General features: G+C 38.1%; 1 protein-coding gene across 6 annotated transcripts in view; it reads right to left on the reverse strand.

Annotated features, from left to right (window-relative positions):
• The window catches only part of INPP4B (inositol polyphosphate-4-phosphatase type II B), a 338,027-nt gene that overhangs the window by 152,398 nt on the left and 163,370 nt on the right, over nucleotides 1–22,259 (reverse strand). For all 6 annotated transcript variants that reach the window (XM_064450242.1, XM_064450240.1, XM_064450243.1 and 3 more), the window contains one exon: nucleotides 20,549–20,665. In XM_064450242.1, the coding sequence (XP_064306312.1) occupies nucleotides 20,549–20,665 (117 nt within the window). The remainder of the gene's footprint in view (nucleotides 1–20,548; nucleotides 20,666–22,259) is intronic.

Genomic DNA, 22,259 nt, shown 5'->3' on the forward strand with positions numbered 1-22,259 from the left:
CAATATGATAAGTGGTTGTCTAGACAAAGGAAATGCAGTAGCTCTTATCTTCTGGACTTCAATAAAGCATTTGATATAGTGCCTTTTCAAAAATTATTAGTCAGTTGGAAACAAATTAGAGAGATTAACAGACTGGCTAATCAGGAAATGGTAGGGCTGAAACAGTAATGAGAGTTCCTTGAGACTCAGTGGCAGGGCTAACTTCATTTCACATTTTCACTGAACACTACGGCAAAAATTGTAGAAGCTTTTTAATAAAATTTAAAAGGCAGAATCTATAACAAGTAAAACCACAATAGGATACAGAAAGAATTACACATGGAAGATATGAGTAACAGAAACATAACCATATTAAGTACAAGGTGATGTGTTCAGTTAGTAACAACTAGCACTTCCTCTACAAGCTAGAAGCATGTTAGTTCAGAAAACACAGCGGCAGAAAGACTTATGGGTATCATTAATAAGCAGGCATCAACAACTTTGAAAAAAGCAAATATGCCTTTCAGATATATCAGGAAAGGTATTTCCACTCTATCAGCAATACTAGGCAGACTTGCCATTCATATTCAAGAAACAGGATTAAGGATGCTGGTAAGAATGGAGAACCAATTTTAGGCAAGACGACTAAAATAGTTCAAATTTATTAAGCATCAGAAAACAAGAACTAAAAGCAGGTATGACTATTTTAAAATAATGCAAATGTGCACTAACATCAAAAGAAGGAGAAAAGCTATTTAATCTAAGGCAGTACTCCCTAGACTTTTAAGACCAGGGCTGTTGGAAATTAGAGAAGGCAATGAACCTTCCAATTTCATGTTCTCACTTATATTTGACACAAAAGACATCCTTAGCATATACTGATAAAATAGATAATAGCCACTGTCTGGACACTGAGTAATACCAAAACCTTTCAATGATAGATCACCTTGTGACTCAGCATAATTTTTTCTCTTTCAGAAAAAGATCCATTTTCAACTTAACTGAACACTCCTGTCCAAAAGACCATGTTTTTGAATGTAATTGAAAAACTGTAAATCCCCCTTGAGCTTACTCCTCTTGAATTCTTTCGGGCACTGCTTGACTGCCGCTATGCTTGCATTGCCCTGAGGGCTATGACTGCTATTCTGGCTCAGAGCTGAAATACCCTGCTATGAAGCCTGCATCATTTTTAACCACCTAGCCTGTGTACATTCAGTATTCAGTGGGACAAATTCAGACAAATCCAAGCTCCTGTTTGGTCCTGAGGTGCATGAAGGAGCACGAGTATAGTCCTACTTGTAATAGGTTACGGTATTGTTGTGCTAATTACATACATCCGTATGAGCACAGGTTCAGTATTTTATCCCACACACAATCTTCGTCATTTCTTTTTATCAGACTGTTCTCCCTTTCTAATTACTTGAAATGGAAAGTTAAAAAAAAAAAAATAATTTTAAAACCCCAAACCCAACCCCCCAAGATTTCCCACACAAAACCAAACCATCACACTCAAGCAGCACCCAAAAATGACTACCTATTTTTAAAATTCATTTTTTAAAAAATTCATTATGACATATGCTTAGTGTTATGAGATTCCTGCATCAAAATCCCCACATACTTGTAAGAGTTTAGCCTTAAATCTTTATATCTTTAGCCTGAAGCCAGTTTTTATGTCCACAAAAACTCAGAGAACAGGAATTTAGAAAGGACATGCTGACAGAGCTGAACTTTCATAAATGTATTCTCACTGCTGTATTAAACACTTGATTTTCTTTCCAGTGGTCCTGCATAACAAAGATTTAGACTCAAAGAATCACAGCCTTCACAGCCTTTCCCATGACTCTAAGGATAGGAGTAATGAAGACATTATTTATATCTCAGTTCAAAAGTTTAACTGCTAAGTTGTTCATTAAAAAACAAGAGCAGAGGTTGAATATAAATTTACTAATTGCCTTTAACCCTTTTATTTATTAAAATCCCCCCTTTTCACATATTTGCTATTGCTTCACCTCTTTCAAAACAAAAATCTTCATTCTTTTTCCAAGACTGAAAAGTCATTCAGTTTCAGTGCACCTGTTCTCACTGTTCTGAATGGTCAGCTCAACTTCAGTTTTAAGATGTTTTAACCTGCTGAACTAACCACCATACATCTTCATCCCCTCCAGAAAATAAAACCAAACACAGCATGAATACAAATTTTACACAGAATAGTAAAAATAAAAAGAAAAAGCAGAAAGCTTGAACTAAATAGTCCAATTACAAAATACAGAAAACATTATGTAATTTATAATTGTGAAATTAGAACCAAATTTAACAATATACTTCTCTCCCTGCATATCAGACAAAATTATGTTACAGTAACCATCTGTGTGTTCAAGTACAAAGAAGGTAAACCGAATTTTAGAATGACTGAGACTAGACACAGAGATAACTACTCAGTTTCCCAACAGAAATGTGAGGGAAGCTGCATGTCACTTTAGTAATAGTTCGGAATTCAGTCCAAAATGTTACAATGGAAACAGTCTGTTCTGCTGAATTACTACTTCATTACAGTCATGGCAGCATTTTGCTGAAAATAATTGATGTCATGTTGCTAATTATCTATATACCTGCCAGACGCAGGTTTCCAGGTTCTATATTCCAAAGGTGCTCCTACCTTATCTTCAACCCACACAGTATTTGTCTCACTGTACATGTACCTGGTGTAACTGCATTAAAGCCTGAGTTCCTCCCCCATTTTTTTTTCAGGAACTATCAACCATATAACTGAATTTCTTCAACTCAGTTTTGTAAAATAATCAGCAAGGCAATGACTGGATGCTGAGACACTTCTCTCCCCCCGTCTGCCCAAAGATTCCCTGAAAACACGTATTATTGTGTGGGCCAACATTTCCCCCACATCCCACCTGACTGTAGAAGGGCTGTAACCAATTTTCCCACTAAATACAACCATTAGAAGCAGGTCTGAGAAGTGGTCTGATGGCCATGAACATTTTCCATCCAGACAACTGGTCAATTAAGTCTTGAAAAGGTATTTGACCTCCCTCTTGAAAGGTTATGGAACAAATCACTTTTGGGTTAGCACATGGACATCTGTACTCTAACAGAGATGCTACAGTGAACACCAGTCTGGAGAAGTTAGGGTCACATTTTTCGAATGTACACAGTCTGAAAGAGGTGCTGACAGATTTCTTCAGGGAGCTTTAAAAGTGCCTAAGGAGGTACAGGGAGACTAACAGTACCTCAAGTAGCTGAGAAATGGGAAATTCCACGCCTAACTTGATTAGAATCCATACAGCAGCCCACTGGCATCTTTAGGTGCATAAACATCTCCAATATGAGTATCTTTATAAATTCAGCCTATAAGCTTTAACATAATCTTCAGCTACAGTAAAAGTTCTAATATGGAAGGGGGGGGAAAAAAACACACCACAAAAATTAAAAACTCATGTTCAATTCCTACAAAGCACCTTCGACAAGCTAGTACCGTTCCAGACCTTTCAGGTTTTTTCCAGTCCAGTGTATAAGCTATGATTACCTCAATGACTGCTATAGTATATGAGTTCCAACAGTCTAAGCAGCTCAGTTGCATCCTCAATCTGTTCAAGGGAATAACTTTGCCATATCAGGAAAAATTACACTTTTTTTCCCCCCACTGATGCTGTGTATCTATGCTAAAACACAAAAAGGAACAGATATAGTGATGAGAAACAGAGCCTGTCACAAATTAAATAAATCTAACTCTAACAGTGAACAAAAATTATACAAGAATCAACTCTCTCAGTCTTTGCAGGTGCCAACTGAACAAAAAATATTCAATGAAATCCATGCCAAAATTTTCTGTTTTGCTCAAGGATAACGTGTCTTGTGCTTTAAAAGATGACCTAACAGGTAGGACCATGAAGCAGAGGCTGTCACAAGCTACAACGCCACTGAAGAGACACTGTTGTTTTTAAAGCACTTTTCAGACGTTTGCCAGCAGACCAAATAAAGCTGACTGAAATCCTCTTGTGAAGTTTTTAGCTCCTCTGTCAAGTCTTCAGAGCTGCTGCTTCTGCACCGCCAGCTTCCTGCCAGGCTGGCTGCCCCAGCGCAAGCTGCACCAGTCAAACGGGGCCCCTACACCACCAGAAGGTGCTGGGAAGGCCATGGCAAATCAGGTTCGATTCACTGTTGAACTAACTCTCCGAGTTTCTACAACTGAAAGACAGGAACTCCAACAGCAAGCAACATGAGCATATCAAAGGTTCACAGGGAATTTAATTTCCATGAAGATCAGTGAGGCACCCATCCTTCCTTTTTCTCTTTGCTTTTTTCAACAAATTCCCTTTCAGTTCCAAATAAGGACAGACTGCTGATGAATTATCCTGTATTTCTGAAAATACTGGGTTCAAATATTATTTCTGGAGACATAATTAGGTAAATTTTCATATACATTTACAGTACAGAAAATTTTCATTACAAAGAAGTTTTCAGAGTTAAATTACATCCTGAGTTCAATTCAAACCCTATAGAAATACAGCTCTGCGGGAAGGAAATGCAGCTTCTACTAACGTGCTGCAAACATAATTTTCCATCATAAAAGCTACTGCAATTAATATTATCTTTAAGACTCCCTGAAGAATTCAGTTAAACAGAATGTCGTTGCTTATTCTGGAAGCATTTTGCTTCAATACATCCTTGCTCATCGTGAGGATTTAGTCCTGAAACAGAAGCACAGTTCCCTATGTTCCGGTCACGTTCTTGATTCAAATAGCCATACCTGCCTGTCAAAAGCCTCCCAGTACCTTCAGCAAGGTATGACTTCTGCTCTTCCCTTCAAGCACTGTGTACTATTGCCATCTCTTAGTCAAATAGTTATTAATTCCAGAGGTGAGGACATTTAACTTAATTTTATGTGTATGTATCTCTCTGTTTCCGTATAGAAACTACATTCACACATGACAAGAGGGTCTGTTCCCCTGGTGCAATACTGCTGTGCAGATGCACCTTCTGCTGGAGGTCTGAGAGCATACCAAAGACAATGCCTCACTTTGCAAAATACTGAGAGTTTTCCTAAAAATAACAAGCACTGCACATAAATCTAATTTACTGATACGTGTACAGATGTGGCTAGGTCTCCAACAGAAATTCGAATGGACTCACCTGCTTTCCACAGTTTAAGCACATTAACCCATACTACAGACAGGCTTGTCCAAGCTCTGACGCTGTCTGAGCAGATCAAGCACGAAGGGAAAAGCACTATAGCCTTTTCTCCAGATACCCCCCTGCACCGGCTAATTTCTGTGCAGCACTGACACTTTGAGCCTGAGTTAGAGCTTGACTGTCAGGAGCAATGGGGGCAGGAGCTGAAGGGCCGTGCAGATCATGGGTTCAGCATCCTCCAGCTTACCCCAAAGGCATTTCATTCTCTTCCAGCCTACACACTGTATACAAAGATTAATGCAAAAGTGAGTACAGAAAGCTTGCTGTCAAGAGGCATGCACAGAGACTGCACACTTGGCACAGCTTTGCAGTCGTGCCACACAAAAGTTGCAATGTCATAAGAACCACCACGATTACAGAAAACTGACATTATATCTTCAACATTAAAGTAATTACCTGCTGTCAAGAGGCTTTTATTTTAAAAACAGGAGGATAGGCATGTGGATTCCTTCAGACTAACAGGGCAGTCGCTGTCCTTCCCCGCACAAATATTTTCCAGTCAATAAATTGCTGCAAGTTAATATTCAGTATCAAAAAATTCTGAACATAGTAACACTTTCATAGAACCCCAGAAGAGACAAGCAGGAGCCCTCGGTACGTGCTGCAAACAACTCTGTGTTTGAACTAATACCACCAGAGAAATACCGCAGTCAGTCACACATCACCTCTACTTTCGGATACAGACATTAGAGAAAAGAATTGATGAACAGAACTGGTAAAATTCCAACTCTGGATCTGAAGCGAACCAAATGTAACAATAAAAGCCCTACTTCTTCAATTTTCCTCTCTAAAAATTGAAAGGATGAGGGGAGACCATTGACTCAGTTAGTGGTTACAAGGACCATATAGATTTAGAGATAGAAAAAAAGCGCTAACAAATAAATAAGTAAATAAAGATACCTGATATGGTAGCCTACATTTCCGTTTTTTTTTCTTTAAACAACCTGAAGAAACTATATCTCAAAAAGTAGCAGCTTTTCTAAAAGACTGCATGACTGTATTTACAAGTTCCTCCTGTATACGTAGGAACTGTTCTATTAACATATAGCAGGCCTTCAATGCTATTCAGAATTTCAGTACAGACAGCTTTCATTTTCCTTAAGATTTTGTTACTATTGACTCTACAAACAACATACAGAAAAAAAGTCAGTGCACTAAGCAGCACACACTGCTTTTTTAGACCATGGGGGACAAACTCCAATCTTTTCACCCAGCTTATAAAATAAACCACTGAAATGCAACCTTCTTAGTGATCTGAAAACTGGGAGAAAGAGGGAAGAGATTAAAAAGGAACAACTTACACCCTCTTCTAAAAATGAATTTTTAAAATTTCATGTAAATACTTGCACCTTTCAGAATTTCAGCCTTCTCCCTTGCAAATGCTGTTATTGCTCAGATACTAACCTGTATTCCAGGCTGCAAGCAGCATCCCGCCCTCAGACTCCCTGCCAGCCCAAGCTCCAGAAATTATATCATGTGGAAATTTTGACTCGCCAAGTCAGCTAGACCTGGCAGGTTTAAAGTGCCATCAGGCCAAGGATCTTACTAGAAACAGTCCCTTCCCCTGTGAAAACATCCCCCCAACAAACCAAACCCAACCCACTTCAAGAGAAATCAAACATATAAGGTAAACATACTTGGGTCTTTTTTCTAACATTTAAAGGCTGCTTTGTCTAATATCACTTTTTAAAACAGGTTTCATTTCATGGAAGACAAGCAAATAAATTAAGCCAAAACTAAATGTCCTCCCCGAAACCACTGTACTGTTTGGGAAGGTGAGATGTTATTACAGGTAAATGGTCTTACAGCATCAGCAAAGGCTAATTTGGGAGAAAGCGTTCATGTGCTTGAAATAAGTGCTAATAATAATGCAGCATTATTACATTAATTCACTAGTAGTTAAAATGTTTCCCTCTTTGAAAAAGGCAACTTAAATATTTCACTGAAAAATTAAGTGGCTTCAACAAAATATTATAGGCTTTTTCTCACATAGTTTGAAGGACTAAATCTGAATAAATCACATAAATGAGAAACCACAAATAAAATTAAGTTACTTGAAATTACTACTTTGGTATAGGTAAGGAAACTACACACAGTTAAATATTCTCTGAACAAGATATTTTAAAAAAAAATTAGTATGATATACACTTGCATAACTCATCATATTGCACTTGCTAGTAATACCAGTATATATTGGCTGCATTTTTCAAGGAAAATAAAACATATACTTACAGTTGTTTTAGTTACTAATGCTCTATGTTCCATATTTATAGAGGCTGCAAGTGAATTTGTTCCCCCTCCCCCCACTTCCATACTCAGCATCACACACAAAAAAACCCTTCACAATTTATTATATTCAATGTTATATTAGCGACTGGGGAAGCAAATGACGCTAACGCCACCACTTAACCTGAAAGCCTTAGGCACAGAAAGCAAGAGTGTGCAAGTATACTGTGTAATTATAGGAACTCTGGATTAGCAAAGCAATCGTAGGGAAACATGTGGTCTCCTTCATTTTACCCGAGCCTTGTACTTCCATCACACAACTTCACAGCCTTTGTATTATTCATATTTTAGCTAATTCTGTATTTTGCGCTACAAACTCAAAGATGCACCATCTTGAGGCTCCATAGTATTGATGGTTATTTCTCCAGTACTCCTTCTATGGCCTTCTAAGTGTCATCACTCTTTCCAACAGCCAATATCAAAGGAATTCGGACTTGAAGCCCACTGCGGAGATCCAGCTCTATTTGTATGCAAACACACACATCCAACTCTAACCATATGCAAACCTGAGATATAAAGGGATGTGCTATTCAAGTTCTTAATGTATTTAAGTTTGGCCACACTTTCTACTTCAGCATCTCTGCCTCTGCAAATGCGTCTCCCTCCCCCCCAACACTTCCTGTCACATCCCTACTAACCTTTTTGCTCGGCCAACTACTTCCCGTCTCCCGCCCATCATGTGTCCAAACCAAATGTCAGCAGTTGTGAAACAGAAGAGCCAAACAAATTTGTTCATCGCGGTGTGTCATCTAAGGGAGAAATAATGGGATTACCTTGCTACGCACTACTAGATTGGTCCTCTAGAACACATCTAAAACTGAGACCCCAAGATTCTTCCCAGCATCTGCTTCCCAGTATGCCCTTTGTGTTGGGATGTTGGCCAGACACTCACCACATGTCTTCTCCCAGGTTTCCAGAACTGGATATCAGTGGAGAAGGACTACAGGATGTTACAGCAAAGCGTATCTGCTCCACAGTCTGGAGGTTGCCTCAGAACTCATTTTCAAAATAAAGTTTGCTGATTTCCAGGTCAAATTCTTGTGCTCTGGTAACTTGGTGGTGTAAGTGGTACAGAAAAACATCTACACGCTCCCAAACCATATACACTTTTATCGTCTCTCAAATAGAGCTCATAATAAATGTTAAAACCACCTGAAAATATGTTTGCTTTTCTTTATAAAATAAAGCTTTGCTTTTCATCTCTAATAAAACTATGCAATTTGTTTCAAACCTAGAACTTTCTCCAATCCCTAGACCCATATTAAACTAGTGGCCATTGCTACATAACATATCTATTGCATCTGATTCCATACAGCGCAACCTCAGCTGTGGAAAGTGCCACGCAGTCACGATACAAAGCAACTGGTCTTAAACAGCCAGGACCTACAGTGCTGAACTCCTGAAGTCAGAGCCAACCACCTCCATTTCAATCAAATGTGAAGCGCAATGGTGTGCAGGTTAACTTACAGCATCTCAAAAAACTGCTATAAATGTCAGCCACTCGCTAAAGAAGCAAAGAGTTTATTGCCCCTTCCATTTGTAATAATTCAAACACCTAATTAAAAGGAGTGCCTAAGCTATACAGCCTCATAAGATTCACTATGATTGCATCGCAGATGCAAATATAGTAAATATAAATTTCATGACAATTTCTCTTAAAAAGGAGACTGACAATCCAGAATATTTTATGTTACTTTAGCTAAGTGTTCAGATCATAAGAGGTATGAACTACTTTGTGTAAATAACCTGAATTTCCAGTTTTTCCTATGTAAAGGACAGGTTACTCATATTCAGTAGTATTTCAATGAATATGTCCAGTATGTCTAACTAAAGGCAGGAAAAGATAAAATCAGGTAAGTGTAGAAACAGCTTCGTCTAAGAGTTTCAGAAACACTAAGAAAACAGCATCGTCCATCTCAGTCATACAAAACAGGCTGCACACCTAAGAGAAAACCAAATTGCCAACCTGGAAAAGAGTGAACCAGCAGGAGGAAGGGGAAACAAATGACAACCAAGGCAAATAAGAGTTTGCTTTTTCAAATTAGATTATGTCCCTTCACTTCTTGTCACTGTCTAACTCCTTCAACAGATAGCTCATGGGTTTTGGGGGATCATTTAAGATAGATGCTAGAAATGCCACTATCCTATTCCTGGGGAGTTTAACACAACTGGAATTAACAGGCTTTTTGTTGTCTATATTCCAAATGTACCGCTGATGATTATGATCTTTCACATGTCTGAAAACAGAAGTGAAAACTTTGAGCCCTCCGGTCCTTCCTACAGGAGCCTGTTCTTGGGGCCAATGAGCCACTAACCTGAGGAACACTCTAAGAAAGGGGAAGGGGAAGGGAATCTACAACTATACTACTACAAAATACTCTGTACCAAGGCTTATTCTAAATCAAGATAGATTTATCCACCAGGCGGGGATCGCTAACTGATAAGGCCAAGGTTGTCTTAATGGGCAATGAAACTCCAGACACAAGTCTCACACAGTATTATACATACATAGAAAAAGTCTTTCAGGAAGCCTCTCAATGGAACAGGGTGTACGCACCTATGCTTGAATTTATACTGCAAGGGCAGTCTTTCTTCTGTCACAGCCAAGCCTGAAAGCCATTTGGGCACAGTTAATTATTCAGAAACTTCTTTGTCACAGGGGTGATGTTATTTCAGAACAGGGTAGCAATAATTGGGCAGTAACTGTCCAGAGCTTCCACATTCAGAGATAATTTCTTGAGCGAGAGCCTTGCAATTACTTCTTTTTGAAAAGCTGCCAAGCTATTCCCCAGGAACGGAGGCAGTGAGAATCTATAGCTATAACAAATCAAGGACCTCCATGCTCGATTTCACTAAGGCAGCTGTGTGTCGAAATCCACACCTTCCAAGCATCTCAAAGACATACTGACTGCTACCTTCTACAGGAAATAAATCACATTTGTCCCACATGACACAGATTTTCTGTCAGGAAGCAGACAATCCTGTCTGAAGTAATCCCAACAGAGAAGTGGTTTTCTCCCAACCCAAACTTATGAAGCTGCATTTTAAGACAAAACAGATCCATACAACTGCTCATAGTGCAGGTGTTTTGCAATCAAAGGTATTAGCTTTTATCTCTCAACGCATACAGAGGAAAGTTTAGTACTCTTGACCGATTCTGACGCTCCCAGTAAAACTTCTGAAGGGTAAAGGAGGGAACATAAAACTGCAGAGCTGCAATCCAATGCTGCTGCTGGTCCTGCTCCCAGATTTTGGTGGAAGTAGCAGAGACATAAGCTTGCTAGAGAGTAACACCTCCATTATTTTGTGCTAATAGATCCAGGAAAGATAAGGTAGTTTGCTCCGCTCTTACTCTTACTCCACAGAGACCCAGTGGCTTTCTTTGTTTCGCCTAACAACAACACGGTGACAAATCCCACAGCTTTACTGTACAACCAAAAACCGGAGCAATGTAGAAAACTGTATGCACTAGTGAGACACACAAAGGAAGAAGGCTTCAGCCTCCACCAGAAATTATTATACACATCAAGTCAGATCAATGTAATACACACACCCTCAAAAAAATGTTCATCTTTTCTCACAAGAATACATACACTGGAATTGGTGCAAACGCACTACTCCTTGGTGCATGTGACAACCTGCCTATCAACTTGTAGACAAAATGCGATTCTCTAATTTCTCACCAGTGAGAGCCCTCTGATTTTCACTTGAAGATGGCTCAGGTGTAAGTTTTACAGTCAAAACTCATAGAACCGTCTTTGCTAATTGGTATCTTTGTTCTTCCTCTAAACTAAGTTACCTTGAGAGTTCTATGAACCATTACAATGGTTATGTTTTAAATGCTGTGCCTTACTGAAATGTGCTGAAGCCTGCAGGGAAAGCTGGGGAAGAAAACCAAAACTAGGAGAAGGAACTATAAATAAAATAGAAAGCCATAGTGTTCCCTACTCTGAATTGGAAGGGAAAAAAAAAAAAAAAAAGAAAGAAATCTTATTAAAGTGGTTTGGATAATTGTGACTTGCAGCTTTTTCATTTCACATTAGTAAGACTGCATATATGACAAAGGATAATAAGACTGCAAGAATAAACAGCAACAGCTGCATGGTACTATAAAAATCTTCAACTATTCTTGCTTTTAAAATACTATGACTGTGATGAAAAGAACTCCAGGGGAAAAAAAAAAAAAAAAACCACCACCAACAACCCAACACCAAATTCTCAACACCCCAGAATGCTGAAAAAAGCACAAACAAGACTAAATATAATCATACCTACTGTCACTGAGCCAGTGACTCTTTGGTAATGATCCATGATCTCATCAATAAATAATGAATTCAAGGTGAGAGAAGTCAGTTTACTCCTCAGTGAAAGGAAATCTCTCTCATATACCACAAAGTGCCGTAGCACTACAAAGCAGCTGATCATCTGTTCAATATGGTAACTGCTTTGTACACCAAAACCTTGAGTTCAGTTGTTGACGTTCGTAATGTCGTTCACATTGATGCGGTTGAGATTTTGAGAGAACCAAATGCACCAATTGTTGACCACACTACAGATTATATTTGTCCTTCATTCTCCTGGCTTCCCAGCCATTGCTACGCAAGCTGCAGTTTCTTTAAAACTTGCATGTTAGAAAGCAGGTTTTTCCCCCTCCCTTTATGATCACGCAAGCCATGGTGAGCAGGACAAAACAAAGAACAGATCAAAACAAAATCCTCATTTCTGGCATGAAGAAAGCCAAGCATGGAGAATTTCAGCCACATGGGAATTTGTTTCTGTAATATACTGCATAATGATTACATAAAGAGGCTTTGATTACTGTAAAATTCAATGATACATGCATTTCTAACGGCATTAGAATTCCTAAATGATTACACAAGCCTTTCATGTTTATTCATCAAATATTTAAAATACAGCATAATACAAAACATTTAACTAGTTTACTCTGAGAGCAATTTACTATGCTCTTCTAACAAAAACTTGTTCAAGAATAGAAAGTCTCTCATTACGTCCAATGCATTTGATTCTTACTTGATTTTTAAATAGAATTATTTGCTCCACTTTACAAGTACAAAATTTCAAATGCAAACATTTACTGGAAGAAACATATCCGTAACTGTGAAGGACACTTTTGTGAGACACATGGTGGAGGGAGAAAAATCTCTTCTAATAGATTGAATTTGTTCTGTTTTCAATTTCCCAGAATACACCCCCAAAACTTTAAGAAAAAATCTGTTTCTAAACTGATTTTTTTTTTAAGTACCTGCCTCCATAACACAAAAGCAAGAGCAGACTTACCACTGCTCTATACATGTTTCTTTTCATCCTTTCAAACCTTATTGCACCTAAATATATTAACTATTATGCAGAAATATTTCTGCCACTGAAGGACTAGATTCTAAATATACTGTACCTTCTATTTTAAATCAACATATTTAAAGTGCCTTTCTATGAAAGAAGATGGTTGAGAATATGAGAACAGATATTTTCAACATGCTAAAAAATTAAGGTAACAAATATTATAAAATATAAATCATAATCACTTCAGGAAGTCACCAAATTATTTCCATTAGTACTGAACTGGGCTTTGAGAAAAATGAAAATTCCTTAGTGAAGGTTAAGAGGCAGAAGCTACACTATAAACATTTATTTTTCTTTTTTTCCAATACTTAATACAGTTTCTACATGTTAATTAATTCCTATTAATGTACATTTTTGGCTGCAAATAAAGGAGGCATGAACATTTTTGCTGTAGTATAAAGACAATTACTTGTAGTAGAAAGAGTATTCCAAAGCCTTATTTGACAAAAGCACACAAAACATGAAAAATGAAACGGAAGTAGTTCACAGATGTGATTTTTCAAGGAGCTCAATATAACCACTTAAAGTTAGAAGTGCTTCTACATCAACAAGAGAGGCACCCATTTGGGGGATTATTTTCCAGGTAAAGAAACTACCAAAAACGAGTCCAATAGGCAAAAATGGAGCTTTCCATGCTGAAAAAACCATCATCTTAAGTCTTCTGCTTTTTTTTTTTTTTCACCTGCAGGAAGCACCTCTCATTTATCAATTACCCCTCAACTGCACATAAACATGTCAACTGTTGTGTGTGTAATCATTATAAGTAGCTACAGCTAAAGGCAAACACATCACTATTTTCTCGAATGTCAGTTCCCCTTTTGTGCATTTTGGGGTTAGTGCTGGTGTGATGGGACTAACTGATCATTCACCTGACAAAAAAAAAAAAAAAGGGAAGTCACCAATAGGAACAGACAAATCTTATCCTCTGAGTCATTCAAACATTCCCGTGTTGCTGCATTTAGTACAAGGGAATCCTTCACGCTCGCAGTGCCTGGGCTGCCCATGAGGGCTGCGGTACCCGGCCTGCTGGGAGCACCAGCCACCCCTCCTGAGGAGCTGCTCCCCCAGTGCCTTGTCCAGGAGGCGCCTGGGTCAGAGGCACTGCGAGGCAAAGCAGATCAACCCTTCGAAAGGGCAGAAGCATATTCTTCAGCCTGCGGTTATGTTTTCACAGCCAGGTTGCTCCACTCTGACTAAAGAAACATTGTGCTACGCTCTTCTTCCTCCATGCACTGCAGCGTGCATATTTCAGAGGAAAGCATGCTGGCCTTCTATACCGGGCACGTGCCCCTTGGTCCCTAAAAGTCATCATTAGAAGCGATAGGGCAGTGCAATAACCACCTTGGATTTGTTCGGCTACTCTGAAGTGCTCTGCGCTGGTCTAGTGAGAGACAGAGCAAAGAAGGATATCTATGAATACACATATACTAAGTATTCATGGAAGAATGATACATTTGCAAGCTTTCTGGACAGTGCTACAGAGACTGTAACAATCTTGCCTATGACACTGAAATCCTTAGCTGGTTAAAATAAAATCTACAGAAAATATGTTATCGTTTACCGTTGGGTTCCCTTATTTCTAAGAAATTTCCAAGGGAACCCTTTACATTTTTACATAATACAATAATTAGTCTCATCACTGTGTCGTTTACAACAGTTTTCCAAAGGGTCAGCTCTCACAGCAAACCTTTGCCTGATGTGAGGCAGCAGTAGCATTTGACTGACATCAGGTAGAGAAGAAAAGAAATTGGAAAATGAACAAACACTAGATTGCAACTTTCCCTGAAGATGCAACAATAGGGCGGAGTTTGCCTCGATTCGGGGGGAAAAAAATAAAAAAAAATAGAAGAAAAAGTAGGAAGAAAAGTAGGATGCTTTCAAAAGGAGAAAGATTTTGGCAAAGCCAAATCCTCCCATTGAATTTTTAAGGGCCAGGCACAAAGAGCAGTAAGGCAACAAATGGGCTTTAAGTCCACACCTGTAACTTCCCTCATCTTGACACTTATCCCCAGTTCTCTTATAGATCCACCAAGATAGACAAATCCTTCTTATACCCTCAGCCACTTCAAAGAAAGACGCTTATTTCAATCTAAACCCAAACCATAGTCAGCAGTTTGAATTTCCCTTTATGCATCCAGACTTTAGAACAAAATACTGAAAGACTGACAATAATGCCTTTGGTGGATTCCACATGCACATGCCCAGAAGAACAAAAACCACTCTACCCCCCCGCCAATACCTCTAATAATGCCATTTAGTAAGAATATAGTTTGACACAAAAGGAAAACTCAATCTATGATCAGGTATATATTTGTGAAAAGAAATTACATGATTTTGAAAAAAAACATGAATATCTAAACCTTTAGTGCAAGTATTTCTCTGGGTAGGACTGCACTACTGTACAGTACTGCTCTATACAGGAAGAATGAGATACTAAGAGTTTCTAATCTAAGGCAATATTTTTCTACAAATCCTGCAAAGACAACAGTGAACAGAACTGAGGAAGAAGAAAAAAAAAAAAGAATTTGAAGTTCTTTTTCTTTAAACAAAGTAGAGCATTTTCAACACCGCTTCAAGTTTTAAAGAAAAATTAAAACAGCTTCAGCAGTTTTAGTGTTCACAAGAGCAAGGGACTACAAGCACACCGGTACAGGCAGAGTGCAGGTAGGTGATGTGGAAGCTTTCACATTCATCTCTGCTAATGCATTTCACATGCTGCTCTGCAGCGTTCCTAATATTCAAGCCATGGGCCTCCAGCAGAGATGGCAAACCACGCTAAACTGCGTGGTGGTTCTGCGATACAGATCGATGCCCACGAGGGAACACAGAATGCTGTCACTTCAGATTTGGCTTCACAGCTGAACTCAAAACGCCTCTTTAGTGACAGACAGTCTTCATTTCCCACTCACCCCACTGTGATTCAATTTTATCAGGGATACTTGCAATATCAAGAAACACACACAAAAAAAACCCTTTTGCAAATTTTCATTCATAGTGAGCAAGTATAATAGAAAATTCAAACCTCAACAGTTAAAAGACATGTAATTTGAAGCCTAAATAATGTGAAATTGTCCCTTTATAATATATGTTTCCACATCCAAAACTGCACTTCTATGCCTACTACTCTTAAAATTATCAAATTAATCTAACTTTATTCTCAGTGATTAAGAGAAAATTTGGGAAGTAACAAATGCAAGGCCAGACTGTAGAATGTGCAACATTCCAACTGCCTTGTATATGTCCAGTTTCTCCTTGCTCTCAGGAGACAGCATTAGAGTGGTTGTTTATATCTTCAATACCACATGTGAATTCTAGTAGTTATGTCCATCCAAAGGAGATTATATCTACCTGGTGGTCATTAAGATAAACAGAAAAAGCATCCATTAAGTCTCTAACCCTAGTTGGTATACAAAGTCTTTGCTGTCGAAACTTCTTCTCAAGCTTCCTGGTTTCCATCTCCTCCTAAAAGTAAGGAGGATCTGGGAAGACGTGACGTAGAGACCAGATACAGGAAGTTGTCACCAGATACAGAAAGTTGCTCCCATCCTCTGCCTCCAGCACTTCTCCATGAGTGGAAAAAAAGGAGGTGGTCCGACTCATACACGTCATATCAGAACATTACAACAGTGTTTGCCTCAAGATCTTGTTGCATTAAAACAAACACAATCGCATCATACAAGACGCAAACATTTTCAAACCCACTTTAAAGATAGAAAAGTTGGTGTAGTAAGAATTTAAGCTGTAGTTGTAACTGCATTAAATGAACGCAAATCAGATGTAGATGCAGCAACAGAAGAACCGATCTTGGAAACAAGGAAACAAAAGCCTTCACCACGGGTAAATGTTGCAGTACCTGCCTAAAAATACAGTCACGCTGTTCTACACAATGAAGTTCACAACGCTTGTTGCGGGACACAAGTATGTGTATTCTAAACACAGAACAGAAAGACTGCTGCCTCCCAAATTAGTCACTAGGCATTCCCTCCTCTTAAGGTAACGCAGATTCTTCTATTTTGTATTTTCTGTGGGTCTGTCACGTGGCAGTGCTACGTGACTTGTGCCAAGCAGTATTTTCTAAAAGAATTAATCTGGCTTCAGCTAGAAATGGGCAAACCTGCTTGCTTATAGGAAAGATAAACATAGTGTACCTGTGCAAAAGTGGTACAGAGGTAATATTGTAACAGCATATGAGCCTCTAATTCAATTTTTTTGGACAATGACTTAATTGTAGCCCCCGCATTAGGACAAACCCCAACTATTTAAAATCTTAAAGACAGTGCAGCTCAAGTCAGTGAAACAAAGATTTGCTCATGGCAACGTGGGGAGAAAACCTTTGTGATGTAGAAACAGATGTCGCTGTACATTTTTCAGAATATGCATTACTCACTGCTTTGTATGCATGGCTTCACTGGATATATTTAAATTATATTTCATAACCACACTATTAACTTCTTAATTCCAACTATATCAAAGTAAAGTAGGAATGGCATATAGTCTTTATTAAAAGTTTCTATTTACATGAAAACTCACAGGAACCAATCATCCTAACTTAGGAAGACTAGCCAAAACAAACAAAAAAAATTGTGTTTCATTATATTAAAAAGCCTCAATTACAGAAAGCCTGACACAGCCAAGATATAATTATGATCAACATCAGACAGACATGCATAAAAAGTGAAAAGTGCGGTTAGAACGTTCAGTGTATCAAGCACAGCGAACGCGATACCAGCTGCACAGTACTTTAATATAATTAACCTGCACTTCTTATATAATGTAAGTTAAATAACAGGCAAGAGCAAAGTTAACTATCTGCTTGCTGGTACATGAATGCAAGCATTGCAAGGTTATTTTTAATCCTTTTTTAAGGGGGCAGCACAAGTAGCATTTCAGTAGTGCCAAAAATATTCTGGCTGTTTCTCACGGGAGAGCATCCCCTTTCACTTTAGCATTATGACCTGTGTGCAAAAACTGAGCAGTATCTAACTATTTTTTCTAAAAAATCCAGTGGATTTGAAAATGAGACCTAATTCTCTTGTATTGACAGAGGCAGGTTTAGGCAAAAAAAAAACCACCAAGAAAATGCTTTACGCTGTGAGGTACCCACCGCCCCTTTCATTGCCTCCTCTAGTCTTTTATTTGTGGCAGTAAAATCCTGCTGAGGTCAATTGATGCACAGAATTAACCTCCTTCAGTTTCATTTTAATTACAAGAGAAATAAGAAAATAATAAGTATGTATTTGTGGTAAGGCACATTAGCTACTTTGAACTGGTTAACTGAAGTAACCGTGAGTAGTATAGCCCTGATGTTGTGGGAATTCTTACTACTGTAGCTTTTTCCCCAACTTCTGCAAAATATTTTGCAGCCAGATCCAAGGTTTATTCTGCCGTAAGTGCTCACTTGTATGAGCTGGTGACTGGTCTGGAAGCACAGCCTAGAAGAACAGAGCACACCTAATAGCCTTGGATTCCCTTCACCCCCAAGTGTCTGTCTGGAGGAATGGTGGGGCTACATGCTGCAGCCATAAGCTGTGGCAGCAGTTTTTGAGGACCAAGCCAGCCAGCTTTATTGTAGCCTGGATAATCAGACCTGTGAAGCCACAGCACTTGGAACAGGCTTAATGCCAAAGGGACACATCCTACTTCTTGGGTCATGAAGCAAACATTAAGGTTTGTGCAGCTGCAGCTATGCTGGTAATGGCCTTGAGCTATAGCTCATTTAAACCTGACTTTTATGAATCTATATACACCTCCAGGCTCAAAAAAGTCACCTGAATTAACAGAAAAGTGCAATGGATTCCATATATAGGGAAGAAAGTCAAGCCACTAGTTTTATCATCACTGATATTCTAAGACATAAACAGAAGTCCAAATATTGCCACAGATGAAGTCACAACCAGTCATTCCCACATGCTGCAGTCTACTTCGATTTAAATCTTAAAACTTACTGAATTTTTTCTTACCTACATCAAGTTTTAAAACAGCTGAGTATTAAAAGAGGCTTAATATATGTAAACCAGAGATGGGATTAACATTTTCCCCTACAAAAAGGTATTATAAACTATGAATCTAGACTGTTTTACACAGGAACTACATAACTGCTATGAGAAAAGAGAAAACTATTCTTTCTTGTGACTTATGAGATTCTCTGGGAGAGAATCTACACTACAACTGTAAGGAACAGTTATAAAAAGTTCATAAAAGTTTGCAAAAACATATCAAATTATATTAATGTTCTAGGCAAGCTCGTCTGTACAAGAGGTCTGCAACTAGAAGAGTAGTAGTACAGGGATAGCTCTATGAATCAAGTCCACTTTTCTTTTTTGCTTACAGACAGGATATTATTTTCCATCATCTGTCAATCACAACAGAAACTAGAAGGGAAGGGACAAAGCCAAACTCCTTTCACTCAATTCCTGTATCTGTCCACAGGTGACAACTCAATTGAATAAACAGCAGATCCCATTTTAAGCATCTGTAGTCTAAACCATAACCAAACATTAAAACATACACATTATGAAAATGTGCCTATTCCCCAATTATTCTTAAACAGAAAAAAATACCTTAGTCTATAAACTGAAAGAAATCCAGATTCTATGTCTGAAGTATTCCACACATTCCCACTAAAAAGCGCAGTGAGGAGACAGATCCAACCTATTTGCTCCCAAAGGTCCAAAATTTACACAAACATATCCATTATTTTCTACCTGAAAAAAATTAGAAGTCGACTAAACACATCACTACCTATGTAAGCAGTTTAAAGAAAGTCTCAAGTTGTAAGTTATTACTTCAATTCCCTTCTCATGGGTAATGAACACATACACAGTCATGGCATGAACTTGCATTGCCTTTAATCATATTGGGGGCCAATTTCAGATATGTAAAGAGCAATTCAGCTAATCAAATACAAGTGTCAAGGGCCATTTTTGATGCCCAAGAGAAAACTATCAGCTGGACTACTGCTGCCACAGAAGAAAAACACATATCTCCCATAGGTCCTATGATATCTTCTAGCTCTGTAAGGCTGTCTTAGATCACCTGGAGCACAGAAAATGGCACTCAAGGTCCATATTTGGCAGTTAAATCACTCAGTCCCACTGACCTCCATATATCATCTCAAGTGAGTAACTCTTTCTCAGCCTCAGAAGCTTACAGTGTAACCAAAAATGTACAAAATTGGAACCCCAAATCATTCATCTTTAGCAGTGACACAGAAGATTTTGGACCCTTACAAATCAATAATAGCAGCAGCTGCAGGCAAGCTGCGGGTATCACTTCACAAGAGATTAAAATAAAACTATTATCTCCCTGAAACATCAGGTTACAGGCTCTATTATCATTCTGGTTTGGGCGTATAAGTAAAGTTTTATCAGAAACATACTTCTAAAAAATTATTCACAGTGGTGTTATCTCTAGTCTATTCTGTATGTTCTCTGCACCAAAAAGCACACAAGAGTAATCTTTTATTTGCCAGGAACACCTGTGCTGATTCACGTACACAATTAAACAATAGCAAAGGGTCCATCTTAAGTGCACGGTTCTCTATTCTCTAATATAACAATTTAAAAAAATACATTTTACGTATAAGAGAAGAGCAAAACCAAATCTACATAAACCTATTTTCCCTATTTGCAAACTTGCTAAAGAAAGCAAAAGAACAATATGGGAAGAAACTTAATCCTCAGTAAGAGATATGCAAGAAACAAAGCAAAGCACTTACCGTGTCTTGAGATTTATCTTTGACATCATAGACTGTTAGTTTTATTTTAGTCTCCTCATAGATGGGGTATTCCGGTGGGAATGTCACACCAGTCAAAAACAGTGGATCTCTTGTACCCTGTGTAACATGAGTAAACATTCAGTAAGGTAACAGCTGTGCGATGTATAGTAAGCCATTATGGAGGTAGAGAAACTGTGGGCTCCTTAAAAGTTGTTAGCTTTCTACAGCAGAGAGAAGTGAACTGCTAAGTATTAGCCAATCAATAAGAGAACTGGACAACTTTAAAATTTTGCCATGAAGGTTTCAAAAAACGTTCTGGAAAGATTTTTAAGTGGGAAAGATTAAGTGCTTCTGAAACAGAGCCTAGCAGCATGTCTCTGAACAGTTCAGCGAGCAGGTATCGGTATCTGGAATACAACCTGTAACACACGATCTCTTTCCTTCTCCCACGATACCTTCTGGAAATGGAAATACCGCCATTTCATATTAATTTAAATGAACTGAAGATATGGCTTACACATACACACAAAAGAGAGATCATCACTAAGTCACAATAAAATGTCTATAGAAATGCTACAGAAACTCCCTGTACTGTAAGGATACTGAGTTGTGGGGAAGGATTACAATGCCCCTCTTCAAGCAGTAGTGGAGTAAGAGAACATTCCTGTGCTTTGTAACACTACAATTATATCTAAAAGCTGTACACAGAAGGAACATCATAGGTTCAGATATACAAATAATTAAATGAATCATATAAAATGCTGCTTATAGTTTCTTAATGTTTAATTATACTTCATTTCCAAAGACTACCAGGCTAGTATACTTAAATTTTCTATTAACTAAAATAAAGGATTTTTGCATGATAAATGTAATTTCTCTTGAAGAAAATAACTTTTCTGTGCCCCTGCCTTCCGCTCCCCCAAAGCCTGACTATGAAGCTGAGAGCCATGACACAAAATCAGGGATTTATTCAGCTCTAGAATATTATATTAGCAAATGCATCAACTTCTATTTTTTATATATATGTTTATATATATGTTTATATGTATATTTTTATATATATATATTCATTCCATCTTCTGCACGACATCATTCCAGACAGTCTGCAATGAAACATCCTGATCAAATACATGATATTTGAATTAAGCAGTTTCAGGATGGTTGATAGCTGAAACCATAACAATTTAATTAGTAGTTGGTTGAAACTGATCACACAAAGAGCTCATGAAATATTCTCATTATATTTAACAGTTAAAACAAGCCTTTGGAAAGATCATGCGTGTGTTTACAACAAGACTTCCCCATTCTTAATGAGTCTCTCCAGTACATTAAGCAAGTTACACCTACATTGTCTGCTCTCACTTAATTTTCTCTGTGAACCATTTTTGCTATTTCTGACACCAATGCTTCCAGGGCAAAGCAAAGACTAGCAAAGCAGCCTCAGACAACTTTTGCCGTAATATGTGATGCAAGTTGCTAATTATTTTACATAAAAGTCACAGACATTACGTACACACGCTCTTTTCCCTAATTATAGAAGTACACTAATACTTTTCAAATTGAAAAAGCATCAATTTTCCAACAGAAAAAATAGAACAAGCAGCAGATAGGATAAGAGACCATATAATACACTTACGTTCTTCTGTAATTTAAAAATACTTCACAAACTCACTGTACTCTTAATTTAGTTTTACTTCGCATTGCCTTGTCC

The sequence above is a fragment of the Phalacrocorax carbo genome, chromosome 4, assembly GCF_963921805.1.
Source record: "Phalacrocorax carbo chromosome 4, bPhaCar2.1, whole genome shotgun sequence".
NCBI classification, from domain to species: domain Eukaryota; kingdom Metazoa; phylum Chordata; class Aves; order Suliformes; family Phalacrocoracidae; genus Phalacrocorax; species Phalacrocorax carbo.